At 40.1% G+C, this 27,266-nt stretch overlaps 1 protein-coding gene across 3 annotated transcripts in view; it reads left to right on the plus strand.

Moving 5' to 3' along the window:
• The window catches only part of kiaa1328 (KIAA1328 ortholog), a 427,478-nt gene that overhangs the window by 290,949 nt on the left and 109,263 nt on the right, over window positions 1-27,266 (plus strand). For all 3 annotated transcript variants that reach the window (XM_051930087.1, XM_051930086.1, XM_051930088.1), the window contains one exon: window positions 11,607-11,758. In XM_051930087.1, coding sequence (XP_051786047.1) covers window positions 11,607-11,758 — 152 coding nt within the window. The remainder of the gene's footprint in view (window positions 1-11,606; window positions 11,759-27,266) is intronic.

Consider the following 27,266-nt stretch of genomic DNA (forward strand, 5'->3'; position numbering starts at 1 on the left):
TAAAACTAACTGTGGGCCATGCATAGTTATGGTGTGCTACTTAACTTATGGCTTTGGCAACATATTATAAACGCTTTGAATATCTTCCAGCTGCAGCTGTTTCCTGCTATCTACAGTTTCTTAGTTTAAATGATATAGCAGACTCAGACAGATGTTTTAACATTTTACATGTACAAACATATTCTAGCCTAATGATGAGGAGACCAATATGGTGTTTTGGAGGTTCTCAGGAAAATACAGATTTTAGGAAGTTTCACTTTTCTCAAAAAATAAGTAAAATCAACTTCATGTACATGGAAATGTGTACAACAGGAACCCAATTGATTTTTTTTGTGTGTCTTGTAATGCTGTTCACAAAGTTCATGAATATTCACATCATAAATAAGAAAATTCTTAGTGCAGCTTAATACCTCCCCACCTTGTACTGTATGTATTGTTTAAAGTTCTGTAACTTTAAAAAATGCCAGATGATAGCTCAAAACTTCTTTAACCAATTTTAACAGCATGGCACAAGGCTATACATATACTTGTAAGATGGAGAAAGTGCTTAGATATGTGACTACAAAATTATAAAATATATATAATTTTTTTCATTACAGCTGTTTGTAAAAGTGCAGCATATCTAACTAGTAATGCATTGTAATATTTGGCAAACACAAAGAAACATCCCATGTACTGAAAGGAGGATTCTTATTTGCATAGCACATTCATTTTGGCTGTTTTGAGAGCTGGCAGACTAAATCTGTATTTCTGATGTTTAATTGAAAAATGACACCCATTATTATGCTATGAAAACAGATGGATAAATTTCTGAAAAGCTAAAGCTGATCTGCACTGAATCATAATGTTTCATAAATAAGTCATTTTGAAATGTTCTGAAAGCGAAACTTCACCCTTTTTACTGGATGATAGCCCATCCGTTATCCAGTTGAAACTCCATCTCTCCTTTTCACAGAGTTTTACCTGTGCAGGGGCCATTTTGACAATCTGTGAAGACACGTGAGGGCCTTAGAAAAGCATTGAATTTGGCTTTCTTAGAAGACAATGTTTCCTATCAAGTTTTAACTGAAAGTAAACAAATGATTTTATGCAGTATTTTAAAAATGTGCCTTTTGTTGTAATTTGCCAAGATATCCTGACACTACAGCAGAGCTGAAAAGTACAATTTTCAAAGGAAGAGCTTTAAAGGGTCACAAAATGCTTCTTAAATGTATACATTTCTCATGAAGGCATTTTTAAGACTTCCTAGTTTATCTTTTTCCTCTAAAATATTATGGAGATTTAAACATGATACTGTGTATTTACTGTAGTATATTTAGTCACATCAGTTGTTAATAGATAGATAGATAGATAGATAGATAGATAGATAGATAGATAGATAGATAGATAGATACTTTATTAATCCCAATGGGAAATTCACATGTATATTTTTAATAGATTGCAAATCTAGTCAATAGCAACAACACTAATACATACTGTACATGAAAAAACATTACATATTTGTGGCCTTAAATCTGTTGATGGGTACTTTGATTACTAACTGGGATAGCCTTCTCTGACTTGACCTATTACGACATTCAAAAGTCTCCTGCCTTCCCTATGTGATCTGTTAACTCATTAATGAGTTAGATGTTATTCAATGGATTTTCTTTTTTTATTTTATTTTACTTCATGAAAGTAACAGTATATAAACAAGCAGATAACATTTGAAGAACTTGCCCAACACCTTCCCATGGGCTCACCACCTATGGGAGGGGCCAAGGAGGTTGGGTGGTGGCCGAAGGCGCGGACCTTGGCGGTCTGATCCTCAGCTACAGAAACTGGCTCTTGGGACGTGGAATGTCACCTCTCTGAAGGGGAAGGAGCCTGAGCTAGTGCATGAGGTTGAGAGGTTCCGGCTAGATATAGTCAGGCTCACCTCGACGCACAGCTTGGACTCTGGAACCAATCTCCTTGAGAGAGGCTGGACTCTCTACCACTCTGGAGTTGCCCCCGGTGAGAGGCGCCGAGCGGGTGTGGGCATACTTATTGCATACTTATTACTTAGTTTGCAGTACCCACCCTTTTTGGAGTCCCTGGAGGAGGTGCTAGAGGGCATACCTTCTGGAGACTCCCTCGGTCTGCTGGGAGACTTCAATGCTCACGTGGGCAATGACAGTGAGACCTGGAAGGGTGTGATTGGGAGGAATGGCCCCTCCGATCTGAACCCGAGCGGTGTTTTGTTATTGGACTTCTTTGCTCGTCACGGATTGTCAATAACGAACACCATGTTCAGGCATAGTGGGTGTTCATATGTGCACCTGGAACCAGGACACCCTAGGCCTCAGTTCGATGATCGACTTTGTGGTCGTGTCGTCAGACTTGCGGCCACATGTCTTGGACACTCGGGTGAAGAGAGGGGCGGAGCTGTCAACTGATCACCACCTAGTGGTGAGTGGGCTTCGATGGTGGGGGAGGATGCCGGTCAGGCCTGGTACGCCCAAACATGTTGTGAGGGTCTGCTGGGAACGTCTAGCAGAGTCCCCTGTCAAAAGTAGCTTCAACTCCCACCTCCAGCAGAACTTCAACCACATCCCGAGGGAGGTGGGGGACATTGAGTCCGAATGGGCCATGTTCCGTGCCTCTATTGTTGAGGAGGCTGACCGGAGCTGTGGCCGTAAGGTGGTCGGTGCCTGTCGTGGCGGCAATCCCCAAACCTGTTGGTGGACACCGGTGGTGAGGGATGCCGTCAAGCTGAAGAAGGAGTCCTACAGGACCTGTGGAACTCTGGAGGCAGCTGATAGGTACCGGCAGGCCAAGTGGAATACGGCTTTGGTGGTTGCTTAGGCAAAAACTCGGGCATGGGAGGAGTTTGGGGAGGCCATGGAGAACGACTTTCGGACGGCTTCGAGGAGATTCTGGTCCACCATCCGGCGTCTCAGGAGGGGGAAGCAGTGCAGTGTCAACACTGTATATGATGGGGATGGTGCACTGCTGACCTCGACTCGGGACATTGTGGGTGGGTGGGGGGAGTACTTCGACGACCTCCTCAATCCCACTAACATGCCTTCCAATGAAGAAGCAGAGCCTGGGGACTCGGAGGTGGGCTCCCCCATCTCTGGGACTGAGGTCACCGAGGTGGTCAAAAAACTCCTTGGTGGCAGGGCCCCAGGGGTGGATGAGATACGCCCGGAGTTCCTCAAGGCTCTGGATGTTGTAGGACTGTCCTGGTTGACAAGCCTCTGCAACATCGCATGGACATCAGGGACAGTGCCTCTGGATTGGCAGACTGGGGTAGTGGTTCCCCTCTTTAAGAAGGGGGAGTAGAGGGTGTGTTCCAACTACAGAGGGATCACATTCCTCAGCCTCCCTGGAAAAGTCTATTCGGGGGTCCTGGAGAGGAGGGTCCGTCGGTTAGTCAAACCTCGGATTCAGGAGGGACAGTGTGGTTTTCGTCCTGGGCGTGGAACAGTGGACCAGCTCTACACCCTTAGCAGGGTCTTGGAGGGTGCATGGGAGTTTGTCTAACCAGTCTACATGTGTTTTTTGGACTTGGAAAAGGTGTTCGACCGTGTCCCTCGCGGAATCCTGAGGGGGGTACTCCGAGAGGATGGGGACTGGACCCCCTGATAAGGGCTGTTCAGTCCCTGTACGATCAGTGTCAGAGCTTGGTCTACATTGCCAGCAGTAAGTCGAACCCATTTCCAGTGAGAGTTGGACTCCGCCAGGGCTTCCCTTTGTCACCGATTCTGTTCATAACTTTTATTGACAGAATTTCTAGGCGCAGCCAGGGCATTGAGGGGGTCTGGTTTGGTGAACTCAGGATTGGGTCACTGCTTTTTGCAGATGATGTTGTCCTGTTTGCTTCATCAGGCCGTGATCTTCAGCTCTCTCTAGATCGGTTCGCAGCTGAGTGTGAAACGGCTGGGATGGGAATTAGCACCTCCAAATCCGAGACCATGGTCCTCAGCCGAAAAAGGGTGGAATGCCCTCTCAGGGTTGGGAGCAAGATCCTGCCCCAAGTGGAGGAGTTCAAGTATCTCGGGATCTTGTTCACGAGTGAGGGAAGAATAGAGCGGGAGATCGACAGGCGGATCGGTGCAGCATCCCCAGTGATGCGGGCTCTGCATCGGTCTGCCGTGGTGAAAAAGGAGCTGAGCCGCAAGGCAAAGCTCTCAATTTACCAGTCGATCTACGTTCCTACCCTCACCTATGGTCATGAGCTTTGGGTAGTGACTGAAAGAACGAGATCGCAAAAACAAGCGGCTGAAATGAGTTTCCTCCATAGGGTGTCTGGGCTTTCCCTTAAAGATAGGGTGAGAAGCTCAGTCATCCGGGAGGGGCTCAGAGTAGAGCCGCTGCTCCTCTGCATCGATAGGAGTCAGATGAGGTGGCTCAGGCATCTGATCAGGATGCCTCCTGGACGCCTCCCTGGTGAGGTGTTCCGGGCACGTCTAACCGAGAGGAGGCCCCAGGGAAGTCCCAGGACACGCTGGAGGGACTATGTCTCTCGGCTGGCCTGGGAATGCCTTGAGATTTTCCCGGAAGAGCTAAAGGAAGTGGCCGGGGAGAGGGAAGTCTGGGCATCTCTGCTCAAGCTGCTGCCCCCACGACCCAATCTCGGATAAGCGGAAGAGGATGGATGGATGAACTTGCCCAACACATTATTTCAAACTGAACCTAAAAAGAACAACAAAGAAAAAAACGAAAAACCCAAAAGAACAGGAATTCAACTTCCTTTTCCATGGATTTTCTTTGAAGAGAAACGCCACTTGCTGCTTAGCTACCCCTGTTAAATACTAATAGAAAGGAGACAAAATTTTTCAGGTAACACTTAATTCAAATAGTTTATAATACAGTTTGGGAACTTTTAGAAGCTTTCCATGAGTGCAAAACACTCTCTCCATACATGATAGGGATGGATGTCATTAGGATTTTATCAGTCCATATCAATACCAATAATGCTTATCAATCTGATACTTATTTTAACAGTTATTTTAATTTAACTTTTCAAAAAAATAATAAGTTACAATAGTTTCCTGTATTTCTGTAGTGCTGCTTCAATACCAGAAGCTAAACTTAAACATTATAAAACTATTAAACAAACAGAACTATTTATAATATACTAGACATTAAGCCCATTACAATAACAGGCGCTAGAACAGTAGTCCATAAACATTAGTAGGAACAGTCTATATTAAATGGCAAGGGACCTTTTACCTCGTTAAATTTTTTCTGTAAAATGCCTGTAATTTTCTCTGACAGTGTTACTGGCTTTGCTATCCGTAATATGCGTTTAATTTTCTGTCACAACAGTGGGCAATCAGCAGATTCTCCCCAGCAACTGATGTAATGTGCGCGAAAATAAATCTTTTACTTTATACTTTACCGGCCTAAGCTTCTTAATCGCAATTCTGACATCCTCAGAGTGAACACTTGCACTTGCAATGGGGAAGCTGGTCTCCGCGTCTCAGTACCCGATTGGATTTTTCGTGTTTTATGTTTTAGGTCTTACCGCATGTACCGAAATCCGATTGGATCTGCTGCGCGATATTTTATAGGTCACGCCCTCTCTGCCTTGTGTGACGCGTCAGGCGGCCTTTGAAGCATCGCACCATGCCCCGTGCATGCGCACTTCACCAGAAGACACACACATGGACACTGGACGCACACAGGGATTTTATTAAAGACGATTATTCATAAGAAAAACTATTCTCAATATACCTAGCCTTACACAGTAAAAAATATTCTGGCTTTATAATCTAACATATTGTTAATAAAAAACAAGAAAATTAAAGACTGGGCAACAGCTTTACCCCTATGTTTATTAAATAATAAATCAAATTGATTACAAATTATTATAAACACAACTATTATACAAAATAAAATAAGATTTAAAATATGGGTAGTAAGTCCAATCCACGTGTTCTATAAAGCAGCAACATTTCTGAGCCCAAAGCTTCTCCTTCCATGTCTTTTATTTTATATTTTGATGTACGAGATATAGAAGGAGAAGAAACAATACGAAATTTGTAATAATATGTAATAACTGTGCCTTAATGCAACTGCAGTAAATCGAAGAGTGCGGTAAAGTTTACTGGCCAGCTGTTAGTAACGACCTATTTCCTCTCATAGCAAACTAGCAGACGCAGAGATGCCTGCTAGTACGTTCACAATGCTACTTTGCTTGATTAAAGTGTGCATGTTTTGATAAGCAAAAAGTACTGTGACCTGTAATTAAAAAAAAAAAAAAAAATTACAAGTCTCCACTACTTTTTGAAAGTTTGTTAGCAGTAGTATACCAGCTGGTACCTTCCATGTCAAAACAGAAAGTCACATTTTACTGGAATGAATAGCAATGATTAATGTAGATTGTACATAATTTCCAAATGGAATAGTAAGCAGTTACTTAAAAAGCTTTAACAAGACACTGCACTTTTCTGTTCCTTTCTGTGAAAAAATCCAAAATGATTTAAATCCCATTGGAGATCCATATTAAATACTGGTGAAGCAGAATAATTGCAAAAAATGAAAAGGACACCTGGAACAAATAGAAGAAAGCTTCAGTCCCCTCCTTCATGTTAAAGAATCTTGTCAACCATGCGTAATTTTTTACATACAGCAGTAATATGTTTCTGCGGGCAGGAGCGGGACAAATCTGGCCAAGTGTATGCGGTAGTGGGCTTGCAGTCTTGTATTGACCGCTAGTTTGAAACGGATGAGCCTTTATTAATTGCCTTCAGCTGAACTCCCACTGTTCTAGCCATTGGAGACGACTCAGCTTTCTAATTGCAGTCAGACTCGTTTACCTACCTTTACGCTGCTTGTCTTCTGCTTCAGTGTTACGGCCTGAAGCATGATGCTCTTTCACTCTCATTCCTCTTGTTCCCCTCTACTTGCTTGTCCGCTTTGCACTGTTCTTGTCCCCACATGTTCTGGCCAGCACACACCTGTTCCAACACCTTCCACCCTCCATCCTTTTTGTCATGCTCCTTTCACCCCTTTTCCCAGGACCTCCTCCTTTCTACTGAGGCATTTCATTTGCATATCGCACTGCACCTTCTGAAAGCACAGAGCTCTGTAACTGTCCAGCCACATGGCCCTCTGAATCTCCAGTCAGATCATTACAATACGATCAATATGCTACTAACTATATAGAAGAACAATTGATTTTGGGGGAGTTAATAACTAAAAAATAATTACAAAAGACACATTAAACTTTGCGACACACACAGCTACACAAATAAAATGTGATTGCCTGATGGTTGAAGTGTAGTAATCATTAAGGAATGGTTAGGAATTTAAAAACTGCAGTAATTTTAGAATGAATTAACATTATAAAAATACCGATAGCTGCACTGTTTTTCCAGGAGCTTATTGATATTTTGGTACAGACCAATCCTGAACTGGTACCAGTTTAATATCAGCTTTCGATAGCCATCCCAACATGTATGTGACACCCCGTGTATTGGTAAGGTTGGCACCCAACCACACAGTGGGCGTCTTGTAGTTTGAGACCGAATGGGGTCATATTTGCAACAAGTCAGACATGGAGACACAGACACAAAAAGGTGGCATTTCCAAAACAAAAGTGGGTTTATTTACAGGTGTAACAAAACAACAAAAATAATGTCTCAATCAAAAATAGTGAGCAATAGATACAGTGAAGTTTCTAGTCCCCAAAAATGAAAAATAAAGACAAAAATGGTAGTCTTCCTAAATGTAGAAAGGGAGTTCAGGAAGAAACTACACACATAACAAATTCAGAAGAATGCCAAAAATATTAACAAGGAAAAAAACAGTGTACAGTAATCCCTCGCTATATCGCGCTTCGACTTTCGCGGCTTCACTCTATGGCGGATTTTATATGTAAGCATATTCAAATATATATTGCGGATTTTTCGCTGGTTCGTGGGTTTCAGTGGACAATGGGTCTTTTAATTTCTGGTGCATGCTTCCTCAGTTGGTTTGCCCAGCTGATTTCATACAAGGGACGCTATTAGCAGATATCTGAGAAGCTACCCAATCAGAGCACGTATTACGTACTAAATAAAACTCCTCAAATATATTGGGAGCACGGGGGCTGTTCACACCCCTACAGGATACGGCCGCTCCTCAAAAAACACTGAAAGACTACCTTCACATTGCTCCCTTCCTCGCTGGGCTTACTTGTGGTTCACTTTGTTGCGCGATATGCTTCCCGCAAGGTGCTTCACATACTTAAAAGCTCAAACAGCCCTATTGATTTTTGATTGTTTGCTTTTCTCTCTCTCTCGCTCTGACATTCTCTGCTCCTGACGGAGGGGGTCTGAGCAGTGTGTCTGTTCGCACCCCTAGAGGATATGGACGCTCGTCTAAAAAATGCTGAAATACTACCTCCCTTCCTTGCAGCTGCTTTGTCAAGCGACATGCTTCCCGCACGGTGCTTCGCATACTTAAAAGCCCAAAAAGTACCTGTTGATTTCTGATTGTTTGCTTCTCTCTCTCTCTCTCTCTCTTTCTCTCTCTGACATTCTCTGCTCTTGACGCGCAGTCCTTTGAAGAGAAAGATATGTTTGCATTCTTTTAATTGTGAGACGGAACTGTCATCTCTGTCTTGTCATGGAGCACGTTTAAACTTTTGAAAAAGAAACAAATGTTTGTTTGCAGTGTTTGAATAAAGTTCCTATCTCTCTACAACCTCCTGTGTTTCTGTGCAAATCTGTGACCCAAGCATGACAATATAAAAATAACCATATAAACATATGGTTTCTACTTCGCGGATTTTCACCTTTCGCGGGGGGTTCTGGAACACAACCCCCGCGATCGAGGAGGGATCACTGTATATACAATTTTAAAAAAAAAAAAAACGATGAGCACCAAAATCTATATAAATATCTCAAACTACAACTAGGAGATATTTATAAAAGAAAAAATTTAAAAAATCAGACACAAGCTGCTGTTTGGTATACTGAATAAAAAAGTTATACCAACCATTCTAACCACACCACTGAGTCTAAAGACAATCCTTAAGCGGAAGGAAGTGCCTCTTATAGTCGGGGAACAAATCTTTAACCAGTCCTGCGAAACATTGCTCCCTTTCACCAATTGCAACTAATGCAGGTACTTTCTGCACAGGTGCTCCTTTCAACCATTGGAAGACATATAATAAATACAGCTAAAGGCCTATTCTTCTTGGGAATTCCCTCCTCACACTAATGCATGCATGCATGTTCTTAACTAAAACGCTTCGCACCTTTCTTTGCCGGCGGCAGAACTAAAGGGACGCTCGCCTTTATGATGGGGTACGTGCAGCCTCCTCTAGCAGGCCTGACCTGGTGGCATGCCTGACCCGTTGCCAGCGTCCAGCTGAGAACCTGCCGAAGACAAAGTTAAATGACTGCGAAAGCGCACCCTGCATTTAATGACTTAAACAGGTAAGTTCTTTAACGTTTATTTTGCAAGGGTCGATGTTACCCAATTCTAAGTTTGTTTGTTATACCACGTCTTTATCTGAAAACGGAGTCTGAATGGGGTTTGGGTGTTGTGGGAGCGTGAACGTGAGTGAGAGAATAAAACTGAAAAAAAAAAACCGTTAACTTTGACAAGTACTATAAATTTACACCGGCTGTTAAAAATGTAAATCAAATTATGTTTTTATTGCTTAATATTAACAATAAGAGCAGCTCTCAATTCAAAATGGTAAATTTGGGAGCAGCTGGTATCGAACCTGCAACCTCTTGATTGGGAGTCAAGAGTTCTTACCATTGCACCACGCTAGCTGTCGTATCAACAGCCTACCCTAACCTGCTTTCTTTTTCTTTGGTCATACAGTAATCCCTCCTCCATCACGGGGGTTGCGTTCCAGAGCCACCCGCGAAATAAGATAATCCGCGAAGTAGAAACCATATGTTTATATGGTTATTTTTATATTGTCATGCTTGGGTCACAGATTTGCGCAGAAACACAGGAGGTTGTAGAGAGACAGGAACGTTATTCAAACACTGCAAACAAACATTTGTCTCTTTTTCAAAAGTTTAAACTGTGCTCCATGACAAGACAGAGATGACAGTTCCGTCTCACAATTAAAAGAATGCAAACATATCTTCCTCTTCAAAGGAGTGCGCGTCAGGAGCAGATAATGTCAGAGAGATAGAGAAAAGCAAACAAATCAATAGGGCTGTTAGGCTTTTAAGTATGCGAAGCACCGCGGCACAAAGCTGTTGAAGGCGGCAGCTCACACCCCCTCCGTCAGGAGCAGACAAAGAGAGAGAGAGACAGAGTTTGTTTTTCAAGCACAAATCAATACATGCCCTTTGAGCTTTTAAGTATGCGAAGCACCGTGCAGCATGTCGCTTCACGAAGCAGCTGCACACAGAAGGTAGCAACGTGAAGATAATCTTTCAGCATTTTTAGACGAGCGTCCATATCGTCTAGGTGTGCGAACAGACCCCCTGCTCAATCCCCCTACGTCAGGATTAGAGAAAGTCAGCGCAAGAGAGAGAGAGAAAAGTAAGTTGGGTAGCTTCTCAGCCATCTGCCAATAGCGTCCCTTGTATGAAATCAACTGGGCAAACCAACTGAGGAAGCATGTACCAGAAATTAAAAGACCCATTGTCCGCAGAAATCCGCAAACCAGCAAAAAATCCGCGATATATATTTAAATATGCTTACATATAAAATCCGCGATAGAGTGAAGCCGCAAAAGGCGAAGCGCGATACAGCGAGGGATTACTGTATTCTTGAATTAAAGTGAACTTGTTTTGTTATACTTGTACCTTTTGTGAAAGTGTTTATTTGATATATGGACTTCGGGCTTCACAAATTATACACTACATGTATACATTTTGTCAGTTATTACTAAAACATGAAAAAGTTTCTGTTTTCAACGATGTGTTTACATAGATTGTTGTAAATACGGAACACACATGAAATGCATGTATTCCAAATAACAATGTTATTTACCCTATACAACTCCAGGCAACTCACACTCAGGTAAACAGACTTGAGCTGAGAAAACTTTCTGCCCTTTCTGCGTAGGTGGGGGGATGGGATAGCAGGCTGCTTGCTGCTTTTGGTGATTGACACATTTACAACACAAAAGATGCTGACAGAGAGGTGCGAAGGGATTTAAGGTGGGCCAGGATTATGTGTTTTTTCATAGGCTTTGGTAATTCTAGTGTTAATGGACAGAGCAGATTTCCTGCATTTGATAAAAGTAATTAGCCTATAGTTCTGTCAACATATATAATTTGCTGTGTTACATTTGTCTGTGCATTGTCTTCTTTTCATGGATATTTTATTATTTCAAACCGAATATGTTGAAAAAATAAATATCCCCTTACACAGGGTAAAACATTGGTAGACGCCAACCTCTGACAGTGCAGTAATCTATCTCAAGGCATCTTCATGCTTAAAAATTGGTTTTCTTTTTACAATCGAGTATTAAAAAACTCACAGCATCAAATCTCTATGTACATTTAAGAGGTTAGACAATATTTTGTCATTGTTTTGGTTCCTTCACTAGCAGAGAAAAAAAATTAAACTTTTCCACATTGTTGTCTTACTTTGTTGGCATTTGAATTTATTGTATAGTTTATATTTTAAAAACTTTTTGACTTCAGTACCTCTGCTTCAACCCTCTTTAGGATGTTTGTATCACCAATAAAGAGCCCTCCTGGTCCCATGTCTCAGGATAGGCAGAAGATACAGAGTCCAACACACAAGTATTACAGAAGAGGAGGATTGCAGTGTGGAACAGAGTTTCTTTCAAGTGAAAATGTCTTGCCCAAGGCAAAAGGTACTGTATTTTTCTGGCTGTTACTTATAAAAATATGGTTAAAAATCAGGTCCAGTTCAGTGAAGGCGGGAAAAAATCAGGCTGTCCCCTTGGTCTACATTCTTAAATCTACAGGTCCTTCCTATGACTCAAGGTGACTTGTGAAAGGGTGCATGGTTGGCCAGGCAGGACTGTGTGCATGGTGGGTGTTGAGCAGCAATTATCAAGAATCAAACCAAAGTCTTGGTAGTTTTGCATAAATCTTGTTTAAATGGTTCATCCAAATCAAATGTGCTCATTATTTCACTAAACATTTTGATTGTTTACAAACAATTATAATCTTCTTAAGTTCCACCGTTCTGTCCTTCTCATCCTGTTTCTTTTAAAATACCTACAGTAGCTGTTGAGCCACCCAGAACAGAAGCCAGGGGTAGGAATCAGGATATGAAATGAAAAAAAAACAAGCCATGTACATACTAACAAACTTTAGACAACAAAGCCCAAAACATTACATCAACTTCTTATTCAGGAGAACACTCGCAGAAGTTTGTTAACTGGGAAATAGCAAAGAAAAACCACAAAGAAAACCCATAAACTCAGACCCCCAGGAAGTCATGGCATTGATCTTTATACCATTGTAAAGATCCTGTCATATTCCACGTACATCCAGTTGCCCTGCAATAGCAATGTCTTGGATACTGACAACAAATAATATCAAAATGGCGGCATCCACAAATACAAGATGGCATCAAGGGAGATTGCAAAAATAAATCATCAATCTTAAAATGGTGTTGCAACAAAAAGATAAATGAACAAAATTAATTCTTCATATTAAAAAAAAATCCCTAAATATTTTTAAAATGTGTTCCCAACAGCTAAGGGAAAGGTAGAAAAAGATTTAAACAAGCATATCATAACACTAGTAATAATTGGTATGTAAATGCATTTTTGCACTAGTTATAATTTTTCTCTCTTCTTTATTCTTTTTCTCTATTTTTCCTGTATCTTTAATCTTGCTTAACTTTAAGTAAAATATTTTATCACAAGCTAAACGATTTCATATACAGTGGCTGTTAAAAGTGTAATTGTGCTATATGAAACAGTTTATGATGTTGTTTCTTTGTTACTTTAACCATGTCTGAACAAAAAGTTGAAGAGAGTTCAAGTAGTGCATTGATGCTGGAATGTTTTGTTAAAACAGACTTACCTCATAGTGCTGGGCAGCACATATTTCTGGGATAAACTAGTCAGAGACCAATGATATCATTTTCAAAATTTGTTTGAAAGCAGGATCTTGTTGCACCTCGAGGAAGGTATGGAGTGACTGGAAATTGGACCATCTCAATTTGAACCAGAAATCTCATATTGATTCAGTCATAAAACTTAACAATTAATTGAAAGGTTTATTGAAAAAAAGATTATCAAAATCTAAGCAAGAACATGAAGACAGAAAGTAACTTGTGCAGCAAAAATAAGCAATACCTGACAAGGTAATAGGTAATGTTTTACTGGCTGTGAAAATAAATTCTTCTATGTTGGCAGTTCAGGGGATTCATTATCTTGTTTGCTAAATACTTGAAAATACCAGATAGTTGGTGAATTGAGAATTACACCTTTGAGTTCATCGAGAGAATGAATTCAACAGTCAACACTGAAAATTTGCCTACCACTTTGATAGTCGATGAATCTACAGACATAACAGTTTCAAAAATGTTAATTTTACGTATTAAATTTAGGAATGAAAGCAAGTCCATTCTTAAAACTGTTCACTGACATAATTACATTAAAAGCTTGGAACAGTTTATCTAGTCTTGGTGCTATTCACCCATTTTATATGGATAAGTTACATTTAACACTAGTATTACCAGAGCCTACGAAAAAACTCGTAGATCTGTCCCACCTTAAATCGCTTCGCACCTCTCCATCAGCGTCTTTTGTCCTGTAAATGTGTCGATAAGCAGCAAGCAGCCTACTATCACATCCCCCTCCGCCGCACAGTTTTCTCAGCTCAAGTCTGTTTGCCTGCGTGTATAGTTGTATAGAGTGAGAAGTCAAGCAAAATGACACCTTTTTGTAAATATTATATCGTTATTTGGAACATATGCATTTCATGTGTGTTCCGTATCTACAACAATCTATATAAACACATCATTAAAACAGAAACTTTTTTCATGTTTTAGTAATAATTGATAAAATGTAGACATGAAGTGTATAATGTGTTAAGCCTGAATTCCAAATATCAAATAAACACTTTCACAAAAGGTACAAATTTTTACTTCTACTCAAAATAGGGACCTGGGCCCTGGGCCAAAATAGGGACCTGGGCACGAGGAAGCAGTTCTTACTTCGGCACCAGCCAAGCAGATGTTTTGAAACTGTGTTGATTGATATTTGGGCTTGAGTTTTTAATCATTGACGGCCTTTTAAGCCTGTGTGTCAGGAGAATTTTTTTTCTCTTTTTAGGTTATGATTGAGGCCTTTGACATTATAGTTTACAAAGCTTAATGACTGATCAGATGTATGTAGCTTATTAATACTAGGTGACTCTTTTTTGATTTAATTAAAAGCAGTGTGTTATTTCAAATTTCAGCTTTAACACTAATTACATATCTTTATTGTCAGGTGTTAAGATTGTTAAGCTGTCACATAAATTATTAGTCACCCAACTCCCCATCTTGTCTCCCAAGGTGAAACTAACACTAAACATCACAGAGTTCCATTCCTTTGACGTGCCAAGGGACAGGGCACACCCAAAACCAGAAGAATTCCACAAACAGCAGTGAAGTAAAGATTAAAATGTGATAGCTTTAGTTAGAAAAAAAAAACTTTTAATTAGTACAGTTCAGTAGAGTAAAAATGAGATAAGACATTCAACAGTCTCCATAAAAAAAAGATGTATTTCACTGCAAACAATGAAATCTAAACAAATTAATTGTTTTTATATCAAGCTACTGAATCTTGTTTTCATTTGTATTTATGGTTATTTAGCTTATTTTAAAAAAAATCTTGTTAAGTAAATTTTGCTTACTCCATTGGCTGATTTTTTTGGTAAATAAAGGCAAAACTACTATTTAATATATATATTATATATTTTATACTGTATTTGTATATATTATATATTATTCCGATTATACTCTTTTTACTCTTTTTATAGTATTATCAAAAACAGTTGTAAATAAAGTAATGTAATGCACATATATACATAAGCATACACATGTATATGCATATATGTGCATATTAACAAACAAATACACACATACACTTAACACTAGAATTACCAGAGCCTACGAAAAAACTTGTAGATCTGTCCCACCTTAAATCACTTCTTTAATCCGTTCGCACCTCTCCGCCAGCGTCTTTTGTCCTCTAAATGTGCCGATAAACACAAGCTGCAAGCAGCCGTCTATTCCATCCCCCCACCAACTTAGAACGTGCACGAACTTCTCCCAGCTTATGCCTTGATTGATTATCTGGGAGTGATTTGGAGTTTTAGAGAGGAAATAATAGATCGTTATTTGGAAGTAAATAAATAAAGGTAAATAGGTAAATAACATTCGAAAGCAATGCTCCGATGTAGAACGCAAGCGACTCTGTATGTGCCCCAAAAAAAGTCTAACTGCATTCTCGTACCATTGCTTGTGTACTAAAGTGTCAGCAGGCACTTTTCGTGGGCATTACACGTATTTTTTGAGCATGCCCTCTGCACTTTACTTGTGACTTTAGGCTGTAGGAAGTAAGTAAATAAATAAAGGTAAATAACATTGCTTTCGAATGTTATTTACCTATTTACTTTTATATATTTACTTACTTCCTACAGCATAAAGTCGCAAGTAGACTGCAGAGCTTTCCGTGTACATATACAAAGTACAGCGATGGCAAAAGTGTGATGTGCATTCTTGCTCCGATGTAGAAGGGTCGTCATGATCTGAGTTTACCTCTGTTATAGCGTGTCTATGTGAAAACAGCAGTGTCAGATGCGGGGGGGGTCGGTTGTTTGGCGCACGTGAACGTGGCAGAGATAATAAAACTGAATAATAAAAAAAAACAAAGCTAACCTTTATAAGTATCATAAATTACACCGGCTGTTACAGACTGAAATCAAATGTATGTTTATATTCTAAAATAGTAAGAATAAGAGCAGCTCACTTCTCAAAATGGAGTCGTACGGGATTGAACTTGTGACCTTTTGATTACCAGTCAGGAGTTGATACCACTGCACCACTGAGGTAGTCATTGTAAAAGCGTGTCAATGGCGAATGCTAACGCGGCTTTTTTTTTCTGCAGTTATATTTCTGAATAAAAGCGCACTTGTTCTGTTATATTTGTAGCTTTTGTGAAAGTGTTTCTTTGATATTTGGACATCAGGCTTCACACATTATACAGTTTATGCCTACATTTTGTCATTTACTACTAAAATATGAAAAACGTTTCTGTTTTAACAATGTGTTTAAACAGATTACTGTAGAAATGGAACACACATAAAATGCATGTGTTCCAAATAACGATCTATTATTTCCACTCTAAAACTCCACTTCACTCCCAGATAATCAATCAAGGCATAAGCTGGGAGAAGTTTGTGCATGTTCTAAGTTGGTGGGGGGATGGAATAGCCGGCTGCTTGCAGCTTGTGTTTATCGGCACACTTAGAGGACAAAAGACGCTGGCGGAGAGGTGCGAACGGATTTAAGAAGCGATTTAAGGTGGGACAGATCTACGAGTTTTTTTGTAGGCTCTGGTAATTATAGTGTTAAGTATATTACTAATGTATGTTCTCACATACATTACTGCATTTCTATTAATTTCTATTAATTACTGCATACACGTATAGTTAATATTATGTAATATATGAACTCTAGGCACTAAATGTACTTGCATTATTCTTTATTAAACTATACTATATGTATGTCAGTATTATATCAAAGCCCTGTAAAAGGATAACAAAAGATTAAAATAATACTAAGGTATTCAGATAAAAAGAAAAAATAGCGTAGAAAAAGAAGCTGAATAACAGAAAACACATTTTATATTAAAACTGGTACAAGCTGTAAACACAAAGATTCAATCATACACTTTCACATTACTGTCATTCTTGTTTGCATTCCACAGACACAGTTTTGCTTCTGGTTTTTGAATGACCTTTTTAGGTTTTTTAGGTCTGTATCATTTGTTTGAGATCTTCAGCTTCCTCTGGAGAGAATAAAGGAATTGTTATTGTGTGGTATGGCTGATGTGCTTAATAATGTTCTTTCCCTTTCTAAGGCAAAGTATGTTGCTATATATATGTCCTGAGCAAACATCCATACTAGAGAAGACAATTTATGTGGTTGGATGACTTAAGTTGAAGTTTTGGAAGCATTCATTAGTATAGCAATTCCTCTTGAAAAGATTGGTAACTAAAAATTTTCACCATTGTCAACTGGCCATAGTTCATCAATTAATTAATGGACAGATATTGTTGGTTGCCATTTATGTTTAATCAGTTCTGCTTTGTTCTCTGTGTGGTTTAATAAATCTTCATTTATATGTGCACCAGTTCTGCATTTATTAATTAGTATAATTTTTACTTGTATTTTAACTTATAATTGTTCACAGCTCTCTACACCTCCACTCAGTGAGGAGCGCTATACAAAATAAAGCTGTATTGTATTGATAATTTCTTTTAAACGAAGAAGCAGTTTCAGTCACAAGTCTACTTCAAAGAAAGCTATCACAAGAAAATAGTTACATTCATAAAATAAGTGACAAAGGATTGTAGAAGATTGCATAAACCTTTCTAAATTATGCACAGCCTGGTTCAAATCATGCTACATTGACTGATATCTGCTGCTTTACTGGAAGGTTAAGGACTATTTTCATGTTGAATGAATACCTTAGGCTTAGCTTTAACTCATGGCTGTAGAGCATCATGTTCTCTTTAAAGCCCATTATTCCACAATTGTGTTTAAGTGCTGCGTCTTTCTCCTGCTCATTCTGCATTCCTTTTTGTGCCCAAGATTGTTTTTTCAACATGTTAATAGACTGCCGTATTACCCAGTGATGTTTTCTTACATTAAAACCAGAACCAAATACTAGGTATTAAAAGAAAGCTTAATAGTAACATTAATAACAGAGTATAGAATGAAGGGAGCCTTTAACTGTTTAATATAATATACATTCACATGTCTTGTGGATGTTGGAAACATACGTAGAAGGGTTGTCAAAGTTATCGAAATATTGATAAATATCAATTTTAGTATTATGACATTATTTTAATACTCGTTTTTCATTACTGCATTTCTATTAATTTCTATTAATTACTGCATACACATATAGTTAATATTATGTAATATATGAACTATAGGCACTAAATGTACTTGCATTATTCTTTATTAAACTATACTATATGTTTATCAGTATTATATCAAAGCCCTGTAAAAGGATAACAAAAGATTAAAATAATACTAAGGTATTCAGATAAAAAGAAAAAATAGCGTGGTATGACTTGTACAGCATACATTACAAATGCACTTCAAGTTTGCTTTGGCTTTTGATAGTTGAGCTTTGTAGGCATGGCTGGAATTGCAGCCCCATTCCCACCTACTCATAAATGTCAATAAGGTGGCAGCTTCAGTGCTATCGGAGCCTTTATCAAAACGCATAATTAACAAAGAGGACAGCCAGAGTGACATCTGGAAATACTTCAGCTTTATGGCACATGGGAATGGAAAACCTCAAAATGCAGTAAAGGAAACATGAGAACTTGCGGTGTGAGTTCCTGTCTCCTGGGCCGCAGCTACAGTGAGATAACTTTTAATGGCTTGAAATGCTATTTTTTTCCATCCACTAGATGGAGTAGAGAGCTAAAAGACATGAAATGCGTTCACGCTTGTGCTGCGGTGACGCGCTTGCTCATGAAAGTGTCTGTAACATTAATTGCACGCAGAGTTATAGTGAAAGGGGATAAAAAATAGATGACAGGTTAATAAAAAACCAAGGAGAAATGAATATTAAATTGATTATTTGCATTAAACTTTGAATTAACTGTTTAATGTGTCTAATGTGTTGCAATATTTTGCAAAACATTTAAAAAGAATACATATATTTCATTTTCCACACCAAACTATTGATTTTTGAATTTGAGTTTGCTCCTTTCTCACTAGAAATAAATATACTTTCTTGGCATGCACAACTTAGAGTTAAAGTTTCGTACAGAAATCCTTAATCATTTTTCTATAAAGTCTGAATATGTGTCAAATACACAATAATAAATTCAGCTTTGTAAACAGAGAATATTGAAGAAAAACAGAGAAAGTATATGTAACCTATAGAGACAGTGATCTGAACCCATGTAATACTTTATCATTTAAAATTCAGCACAGAAGTCGGAAATAATGCAGACTATAGCAATTTGCACATGATGGTTCAGATTCGCAAGTAGCCCAGCACCCAAGATGTGATTTATCAAGATGAGCTACAGATAATTGTCTGTAAGATAGTTGCCTTTCTCTTGTGCAGACATCTGAAAGTGCTGGCCCTAACAACAGTCCATGAGAGGGTTTGGGGAAGTAAAAATATTTGAGGAGTAGCAGAAAAGTACATTTGCAGTGTGAGCACCAATCAGTTTAGCATGAAAGGACAAACTGTCTTTAAGAGTACCTGTGGGCGTGCTCAGCTCACATTTCCTTAACTATGCAGAAGCCCTATGCATAATCCTGTAAAATGTTTCTCAGACATGAAAAAACTGAAAGGATCTTATTTTTCAAGAAATAAAAAAATGTACTTTATGTTCTGTTTGAACAAAAAGAACATTTCTTTATGTAATTTGACAAAAGGTTTCACCTTTCCAATGTGCATATTAACTATTTACTCAGTATTTTTCATTAGAATAAGAGTAACAAGAAGGCATGACTCATCACTCACAGGATGGTTACGCCTAATAGATAGAACATATAAAAAAAACAGACAATAACCTAGTTTTAGGAATTTCTTTTCCATCTACTGCTTTAAGTCTTCCTCTGCTCTAAGAAATGAGTCACCTGCAATGAGGACCACTTTAAAACTGCTGCAACTACAAGAGTCCAGGTTGTATATTTTATACTACTTCTGCCTGTCCTACTACTTATAGCATACTTACAGTCATTGACAAATGTGTTGCTTCCCCTTCACGTAAAAAGACAAACTCTCAGTTGTATCAGAAATAACTTGAAACTGAAGTAATTGGCATCAATCATTGTTTATTCCATATTTAACACAAATCAGACCTTACTTTAGATTTTTGACTCAATAGAATATTTCAAATAATAACACATTTGAAAGTGGCATGGACAAAAATTATGGGACCTGTAACCTAATATTTTGCTGCACAACCTCTAGGCAATCACTGCAAGCAAGTGATTCCTGTAACTTTCAAAGAGACTTCTGCAACTGTCAACAGATAGTTTGGCCCACTCTTCTTGAGCAAACTACTCCACCTGTGTCAGATTTGAAGTGTGCCTTCTCCAGACTGCATGTTTCAGTTCTGTCCATATGTTCAGGTCAGGTTGGGGAGCATGCACTGGTACAGTATGTTGCTGCACCCACCACAAAACAAAACAGCTCGGGATCCTGGTTGGCAATCCTCCAGTCCTCTATCTTCCGCAGCCAGATGTTACATGGGTGTCCCCTTGGCCTGGTCCAGCTGCTCAGGTCCTCAACAATGAGGATCCTGTGATCCATAGTGGCCATAGTGCCATGAATGACATTCCCTCACAGTGCAGGTAATATGCCTCATTCAGGACTCCGTGAGCAACCGCTCGTTCAACACAAAGTCAAACCAGCGGTACCCAAGGATTCTCCGAAGAGTCATAGTCCTGAAGGAGTCCATTCTTCATCTCAGGTTACTGGATAGCGTCCATGTCTCACAACCATATAGCAAAACAGGAAGCAAGAGGATTCTAAAAAATTAGATCTTCGTCCTTTTGCAAAGATATGGGAGAGACACACACCCCTTTCCAGTGATCTCATGACACCCCCATGCTCTCCCAATTCGTCTACTAACTTCATAGGAAGAGTCACCAGAGACATGAATGTCACTGCTGAGGTAAGTGAACCTCACAACAAGGTCAGCACTTTCTCTGCAGACACTACTGATGTATGTGCCTGAGAGGCCATTAAAGGCCTAGATCTTGGTTTTTATCCAGGACACTTGCAAACTCAGACACTCAGGCTCCTCGCTCAGTCTCTCCAAAGCTCCAGTCAGAGACTCCATTGACTCCGTGAAGATCACAGCATCATCAGCACAGCCAAGATCAGTGAATCTTTTTTCACCAACAGCCGCTGGACCCCATAACACTGCGCAACACATACTCCATAAAAGCACTAAACAGAGTACGAGCAAGAACACACACCCGATGAACCCCAGAATCAACTGGGGGAAAAATACAGAGGTTCTGCCTCCACTCTGCACAGCACTCACAGTGCCAGAGTACAGGATAGCCATGATACCCAGCAACTTCAGGTGGATCCTGCGAAGTCTCAGGATGACCCACAGAGTTGCTTGATCAACTGAATCAAACACTTTATGAAAATCAACAAAGACTGCAAAGAAATTCTTCCAATATTTGTGTTTGTTCTCCATGAGAACCCTCAGTGCCAGGATGCAGTCAATGGTAGACTTCTTAGGCGTAAAACCAGTCTTCTCTGGTTGCTGGTAGGTGAGCAAGTGATCACGGATCCTATTGAGAAGGACCCTAACAAGGACCGATACCAAGAGCAGTGTTATCCCCCTGTAGATGACACAATCTGGGCGATCACACTTCCCTTTCCAGAAAGGGTCGAGAAGTTCCATTTTCCAGTCAGTTGGCATGACACCCATCTCCCAAATGGAAGAAAAGATTGCTTGAAATGCAAGGAGGACAGCCTTACCACTAGCCTGGAGAAGTTCACCCCAGACACCACAGAACCCTACAGTATTCCCTACCTTCAGCTGGTTCACCACCTGTGCAATTGCAGTGAGACTGGGTGGTTCACAACTTATTGGAGGATCAGCCTCAAGAACTGTGGACCCAGAGATTTCCAACATCGATCAGCTTTTCAAAATAGCCAGCCCAGCGGGTCACAATTGCAGGATCATCTGTAAGGACCATTCCATTACCTGCCTTGACTGCAACTCTCTGAGGAACAGATTTGGATGTGTTTAATGCTTCGAATCCTTTTTAATCAGGATGTGGGTCACCAGACCAAAGATGGTGTGTCACTTGCTCACAGAGTCCTCTAACAAACACCTCCTTAACTGCCCTCAGTACCCTTGCAGCCATCGTTCCCAGTTCAGACTGGAGTTGCCATCAAGGCAGGCACTGCAACTCCTCTTAATGATATCCAGGGAGCCCTACAAGATGAAACACCTCCTTCTGGGCACACTGGTAACACCAACACAACCCTCTACAACCTTCATGATCTTGTCATGGAAGGTCTCCCACATCACTTTAGGATCAGCACTTGTACTGAAGTCTGTAATTTTCTTCACACAAACTGCCTGCAGACTCATTAGAAACAGCCTGAATTTGGAGTCTTGCAAAGTCCAACTTCAGTCTCCTAGTAGGAGGACCTAAGCTGGATCTTCAGAGTAGCAGCAACAAGTCTGTGGTCAGAATTCAGAAACTGGGCACTTCTGTAGTCCCTGCATTTTCTAAGCGCCTCCAGTGCCTGCCCACAAGGATGTGATCAATCTCCTTCACCGCACCACCAGTATTGGAGTACCAAGTCCAATGATGCAGCTCATGGCACAGGAGCCAGGATTCAGCGATCCTCAGCCCCTGACCACTTGCAACGTCAAAGACCATGGAGCCACTTTCACCACAGTCATCAGGCCCATGGGGACCAACACGATCCTCATAGTTGGCCCTGTCAGTGGCAGTGGTGGCAATGAAATCACCCATGACCAGAGGAGTGTCACCTCACAACCACCAATCAGCCACCAAGTGAATTTGCAAATAAAATGTCTCCCTCACCGAGACAGCACTTACCGTGGCCAGAACATGCACTGAGACAACAGACAAGGAACCCAGAGAGTGCCTTAATATGAGTCTCATAATACGCTTGTTGAAAGGAGTGACATCGGGCACTGTTGGAAGGAGCTAATCCTCTACAGCAACAGCTATGACAGCCATCAGAGTGACCAGATCGGGCTATTCCCAGGTCTATGCACCTCAGAGAGTGCCACGACTGAAATGCAGAGTTTATGAAGCTCCTCCAACAGCAGAGAAAGATGATCATCATGCCGGAGAGACAACATGTTCCACGCCCCTACCTGGATGGGTCACCTCAAATTGGAACCTGATTGCTGCCGTGCAGCGGGTGATGCCTCAGCACCACACCAGTTCCGATCCCAAACAGGTCTGACCCCGTTGGTTCTTCAGCAATTTTGACTCTTCCTGGGATTAGGTTCCAGAGGGCTTTCCCGTATCCCCTTTATAATGCAAGCAGTCTTCCTATGTGTGGCTGCAGCAGAGCTACTCCCGCAGAGAGCAGAAAGGAGTCCTGTTTGTCATTTCAGAGCTGTGTGAAATTTTTACGGTGGCTGGAGTGGCAATTGTGCCACCAACCCCTAAGTCTAGGATATGGTCCCTTGAGTATGTGCAGAAAACAATGGAATCTCAAGACTATCAAAACATTCTGGAGTGAAAATATACTGCCCAGTGTCAGTCGCAGGTCATGGATCCTCAAACAGGATAATGGACCCAAAACACACAGCTAAAAGCACCCAAGAGCTAATAACAAAACATTGGACTATTTTAGATGGTGCTCTTTGAGCCCTGATTTGAATCCTATTGAACATCTGTATGTCCTGGGTATGATGTTAAACTGCATCCACACTGCAAACAGTCCTCCAATTTACAGGGTAAACTTGGGGATAGGTGGCAGGATTGGCACTCCAGCCACCGTAAAAAACCTCACACTGTTCCAGTGTGGAGCCAAGGAGTCACCCACTGCATTTGGGTGGCAATCCAGGTGCTTGGGTGTGGCTACATGGTATTGGCACATGCTCCCAACCAACCGTTGCAGATGATAGTAATTATTTTGTTAGTTTATTAATAATTTATGCATGATAACATGGTAATTTACGTTTGAAAGACATGTTTGTTATTTAATATAAAACCACTTAGTACCTTATATCTTCTTCTCTACTTTTGCCTTACTCTTTTAATTCCAAAAAAGCTGTGAACAAAGAAATAACAGTCTGTCAAAGCACATAATCTGTATAGAAGACTGGACACATCAAGATGATAAACATTGCTTATTATATTTACTATATTTTGTCCTGAATGTGAGAAAATTCTTACACTTCTTTTCACAGTGTGCCCACACTACACACTCAAGTATCATAGTCTCACTAAAGGATGTCTTCTCTCTATTTTTTTGCTCATTGTTTGGCTGCATGCACATGTTATAAAAGTTGTAGCTGCCAGTTAGGGAATACTTATTGTATTTATTAGTTCTCATCATGTGCCTCAATAGAGCATGCAAGAAGGGTTCCAAAACCAATTTTACATAGGACAGTTAGTGGTTGTCATTTTTATAGTACTTCAGTTGGTTCAATTGGGCAATGCTGAGTTATAGAATCAAATTCTAGTATGTCAAAGAGGTTATGTTTTTCTGTAAAGTGAATTGTGGATAGGGATTACAGTTAGAAGAGGTTTTGGCAGGGCTATTCAATTACAAATTCAGTTGAGCCATATTTTCAAACTGAGAAATTTTAGCTAAGCCAGACATTTTCACCGACAGGTAAGCAGCGGGTAATAGCAAATTTTAAACCAACACAAATGAATGCATTGAAAAACAGTCAGTCAGTCATTTTCCAACCCGCTACATCCTAACACAGGGTCACGGGGGTCTGCTGGAGGCAATCCCAGCCAACACAGGGCACAAGGCAGGAACAAACCCTGGGCAGGGCGCCAGCCCACTGCGGGCATTGAAAAACACGTAATGTTTATTCATTGTTTCCCTTTTAAATTTGGTCACATCTGACGGAGGCACATCAAAAAATGCATAAAAAAGCTATAAATGAACAGAATCTGAGGTAATAATAATAAGATACATTTATTGAGCACCTTTCACAAACCCAAGGTCGCTTTACATATAAAGTAAAAAAAAAAAAAAAAACTATCAAAGCTATTGGTGCACAAACCCATAACAAGTGATAACAGTATCTAACACACATTAATACAACATCTGCTGCACACTGAGGGAACACAGGTTTATTTTAAATCACCACATACTGTATGTGTTTACCAGTGCCTTTTTTGTAAACATTTGTATACATTGCATTTGGATCAAGGTTTGAGATCTTGTGAAGGTCTATAGGGGCTGAGAGTCCTAGCACTAAATGTTTTATTTGATGAAAAAAACATAACATTCAAAATTTGAAATTGACAAATCGTCTGTTTACATTTACTGTAAATGCATTCATGGTGCTTTTATGTTCAAGCGTCACACATTCCCCATCGTAATGAAACGATACATTTTAAAAGTCTCACGTACCATTTTCTTTGCTTCACAACAGCATCAGAATGTATGACAGTGTATTTGAGCCACTGAGAAAAAAAATTAAGGACACAAGAAAAGGTCTATTTTGTGATTAAAGTGGAAATTTCGGCTTTAATCTCGAAATGTCCACTTAACTTCGTTTATTATATCATTAAAGTAGACCATCATAAACGTTATCTTAAAAAAGTTGTTATTCGCTATGTGTTTCTGGGGATTCCTCCTAAACTGACAGCAGTGGCAAGCAGCAACAGATCGCCACACAGAACACATTAAATTTATGATATTCCAGTTCTCAGCACATTGATATCACTTTCATGATGAAATGTATTAAAATATGTATGTTACATTTTACAGATAAATCATTAACTTAATTTAAATAATGAATACTATTAATAATTACACATCTGGGGGGTGGTAGGGTGGCAGAGTCGTAGCGCTGCTGCCTCGCAGGGAGTCACATCCCTGGTAGCACTGCTGCCTCACAGGAAGTCACCCTGGCTTTCCCTACCTGGAATTTGCATGTTTTCCTGGTGGATTTCCACTGTGTGCTCCGGTTTCTTTCCAAAAACCTGAAGGTTTATGGATTTGGTGAAACTAAAATGATGCTAGTGTATGTGGATGCTTGTGTTCATCTTGCGATGAGCTGATGCCCCGTCCAGGGATTTTGTTTGAATTGCGCCCGATGCTTGTTGGAATGGGTGCATCCCTGGATTGATGGATGTAATCATTAAACATCCTTTTCAGAGGTATTGTGGCAAGGTGTCCTCGGAATGGATGTTTTCAGGCAATTCATAACACAGCGAAGCCGAACATTTTCTCACCATGATGATATCTCGCACTGCCACCTAGTGGAATCTTCCAGATTTATGTAAAGTACGCTCGCATGTATAAACAGTACAACACTTTCGTAGCAGTAGTGTCTGCAGGAGCATGCGTTGTGTTGCGCGAAGTATAAACCTGGCCTTATAGAACCCAACAAATTTCATCTGTAGGTGGCCAATAGAAAGACTGTGTGGATAGTTTGGATGCATGAAACATATCAGGATATCTGATTCTGCTTCACTCTTGTCACAGATCACACCAATCCAAAATTTTTCAGCATACTGTACATACACCTAACACAGCCTCCAATAGGACACTGGTCTAATGTGAGGAACGCATCTGATCCATTAGGAGTGTGATTGTGAGAGGGCAAGATCTCATCTGCTGCTTCAGTGGTGAATATTTGTAAAGTCAATTGACTATGTTCACCAGACACCCAGCTGACTTAGAGTTTGCCATTTTTTGTAGGGGTGTAAGTGGTATTCTTGAACACCAGGTACTCTTTTGGCCGTGGAGAATCTCAATCTCTGTTCAGCAACATGAGATAAGACATTGTCATCTCTCTATTTTAAAAAAAAAATTCTGCAGAGAAACAGTAGGGCGACAAGACATGATCTTCACGTTAAGATCACGGAAGACACTTAAAAGACCCACAAGACTAAAGAGATTGGCCACGGAGCATCTCGCAATGACTTAGAACATGAGATTCTTGCAAGACACGCCCTACTTACAACCAAATAAGAGCACGGGCAGCAACACACTCAGTCGTGTTTTGGCTTTGAGCACACACAGATCCAGGGCTCTCAGCGCGTATAAAGCGTATAAGGACAATACGTTATAAATGAAACGTAGACGACTGAGCAAAGAAGAAAACAGTGCGGAGAAAAGAGACTCAAAAGCGTTGGAGAGACAAAAAAGAAAAAGAATAATCTAGGTGCAAATTCAGAAAATAGGGAAATTATCAGCCCAGAACAAGTGGAATAGAAAAAAAAAAAGCACGTCCAATCTGGACGTTGGCGCTATACACATACAGAGCAGGTTAGAGATTATGAAAGCAATGGAATTCGAAAGGTTAAAAAAAAAAAAAACCGTTGGCGTGATACACATGTGGAGAAAGTTAAAGAATATGAAAGTAGGAAAATTAGAAAGTATAAAATAAAGAAAGTAAAGATCGCTGTAGCACAAACAAACGGAAATTATTACT

The sequence above is a fragment of the Erpetoichthys calabaricus genome, chromosome 7, assembly GCF_900747795.2.
Source record: "Erpetoichthys calabaricus chromosome 7, fErpCal1.3, whole genome shotgun sequence".
Classification (NCBI taxonomy): domain Eukaryota; kingdom Metazoa; phylum Chordata; class Cladistia; order Polypteriformes; family Polypteridae; genus Erpetoichthys; species Erpetoichthys calabaricus.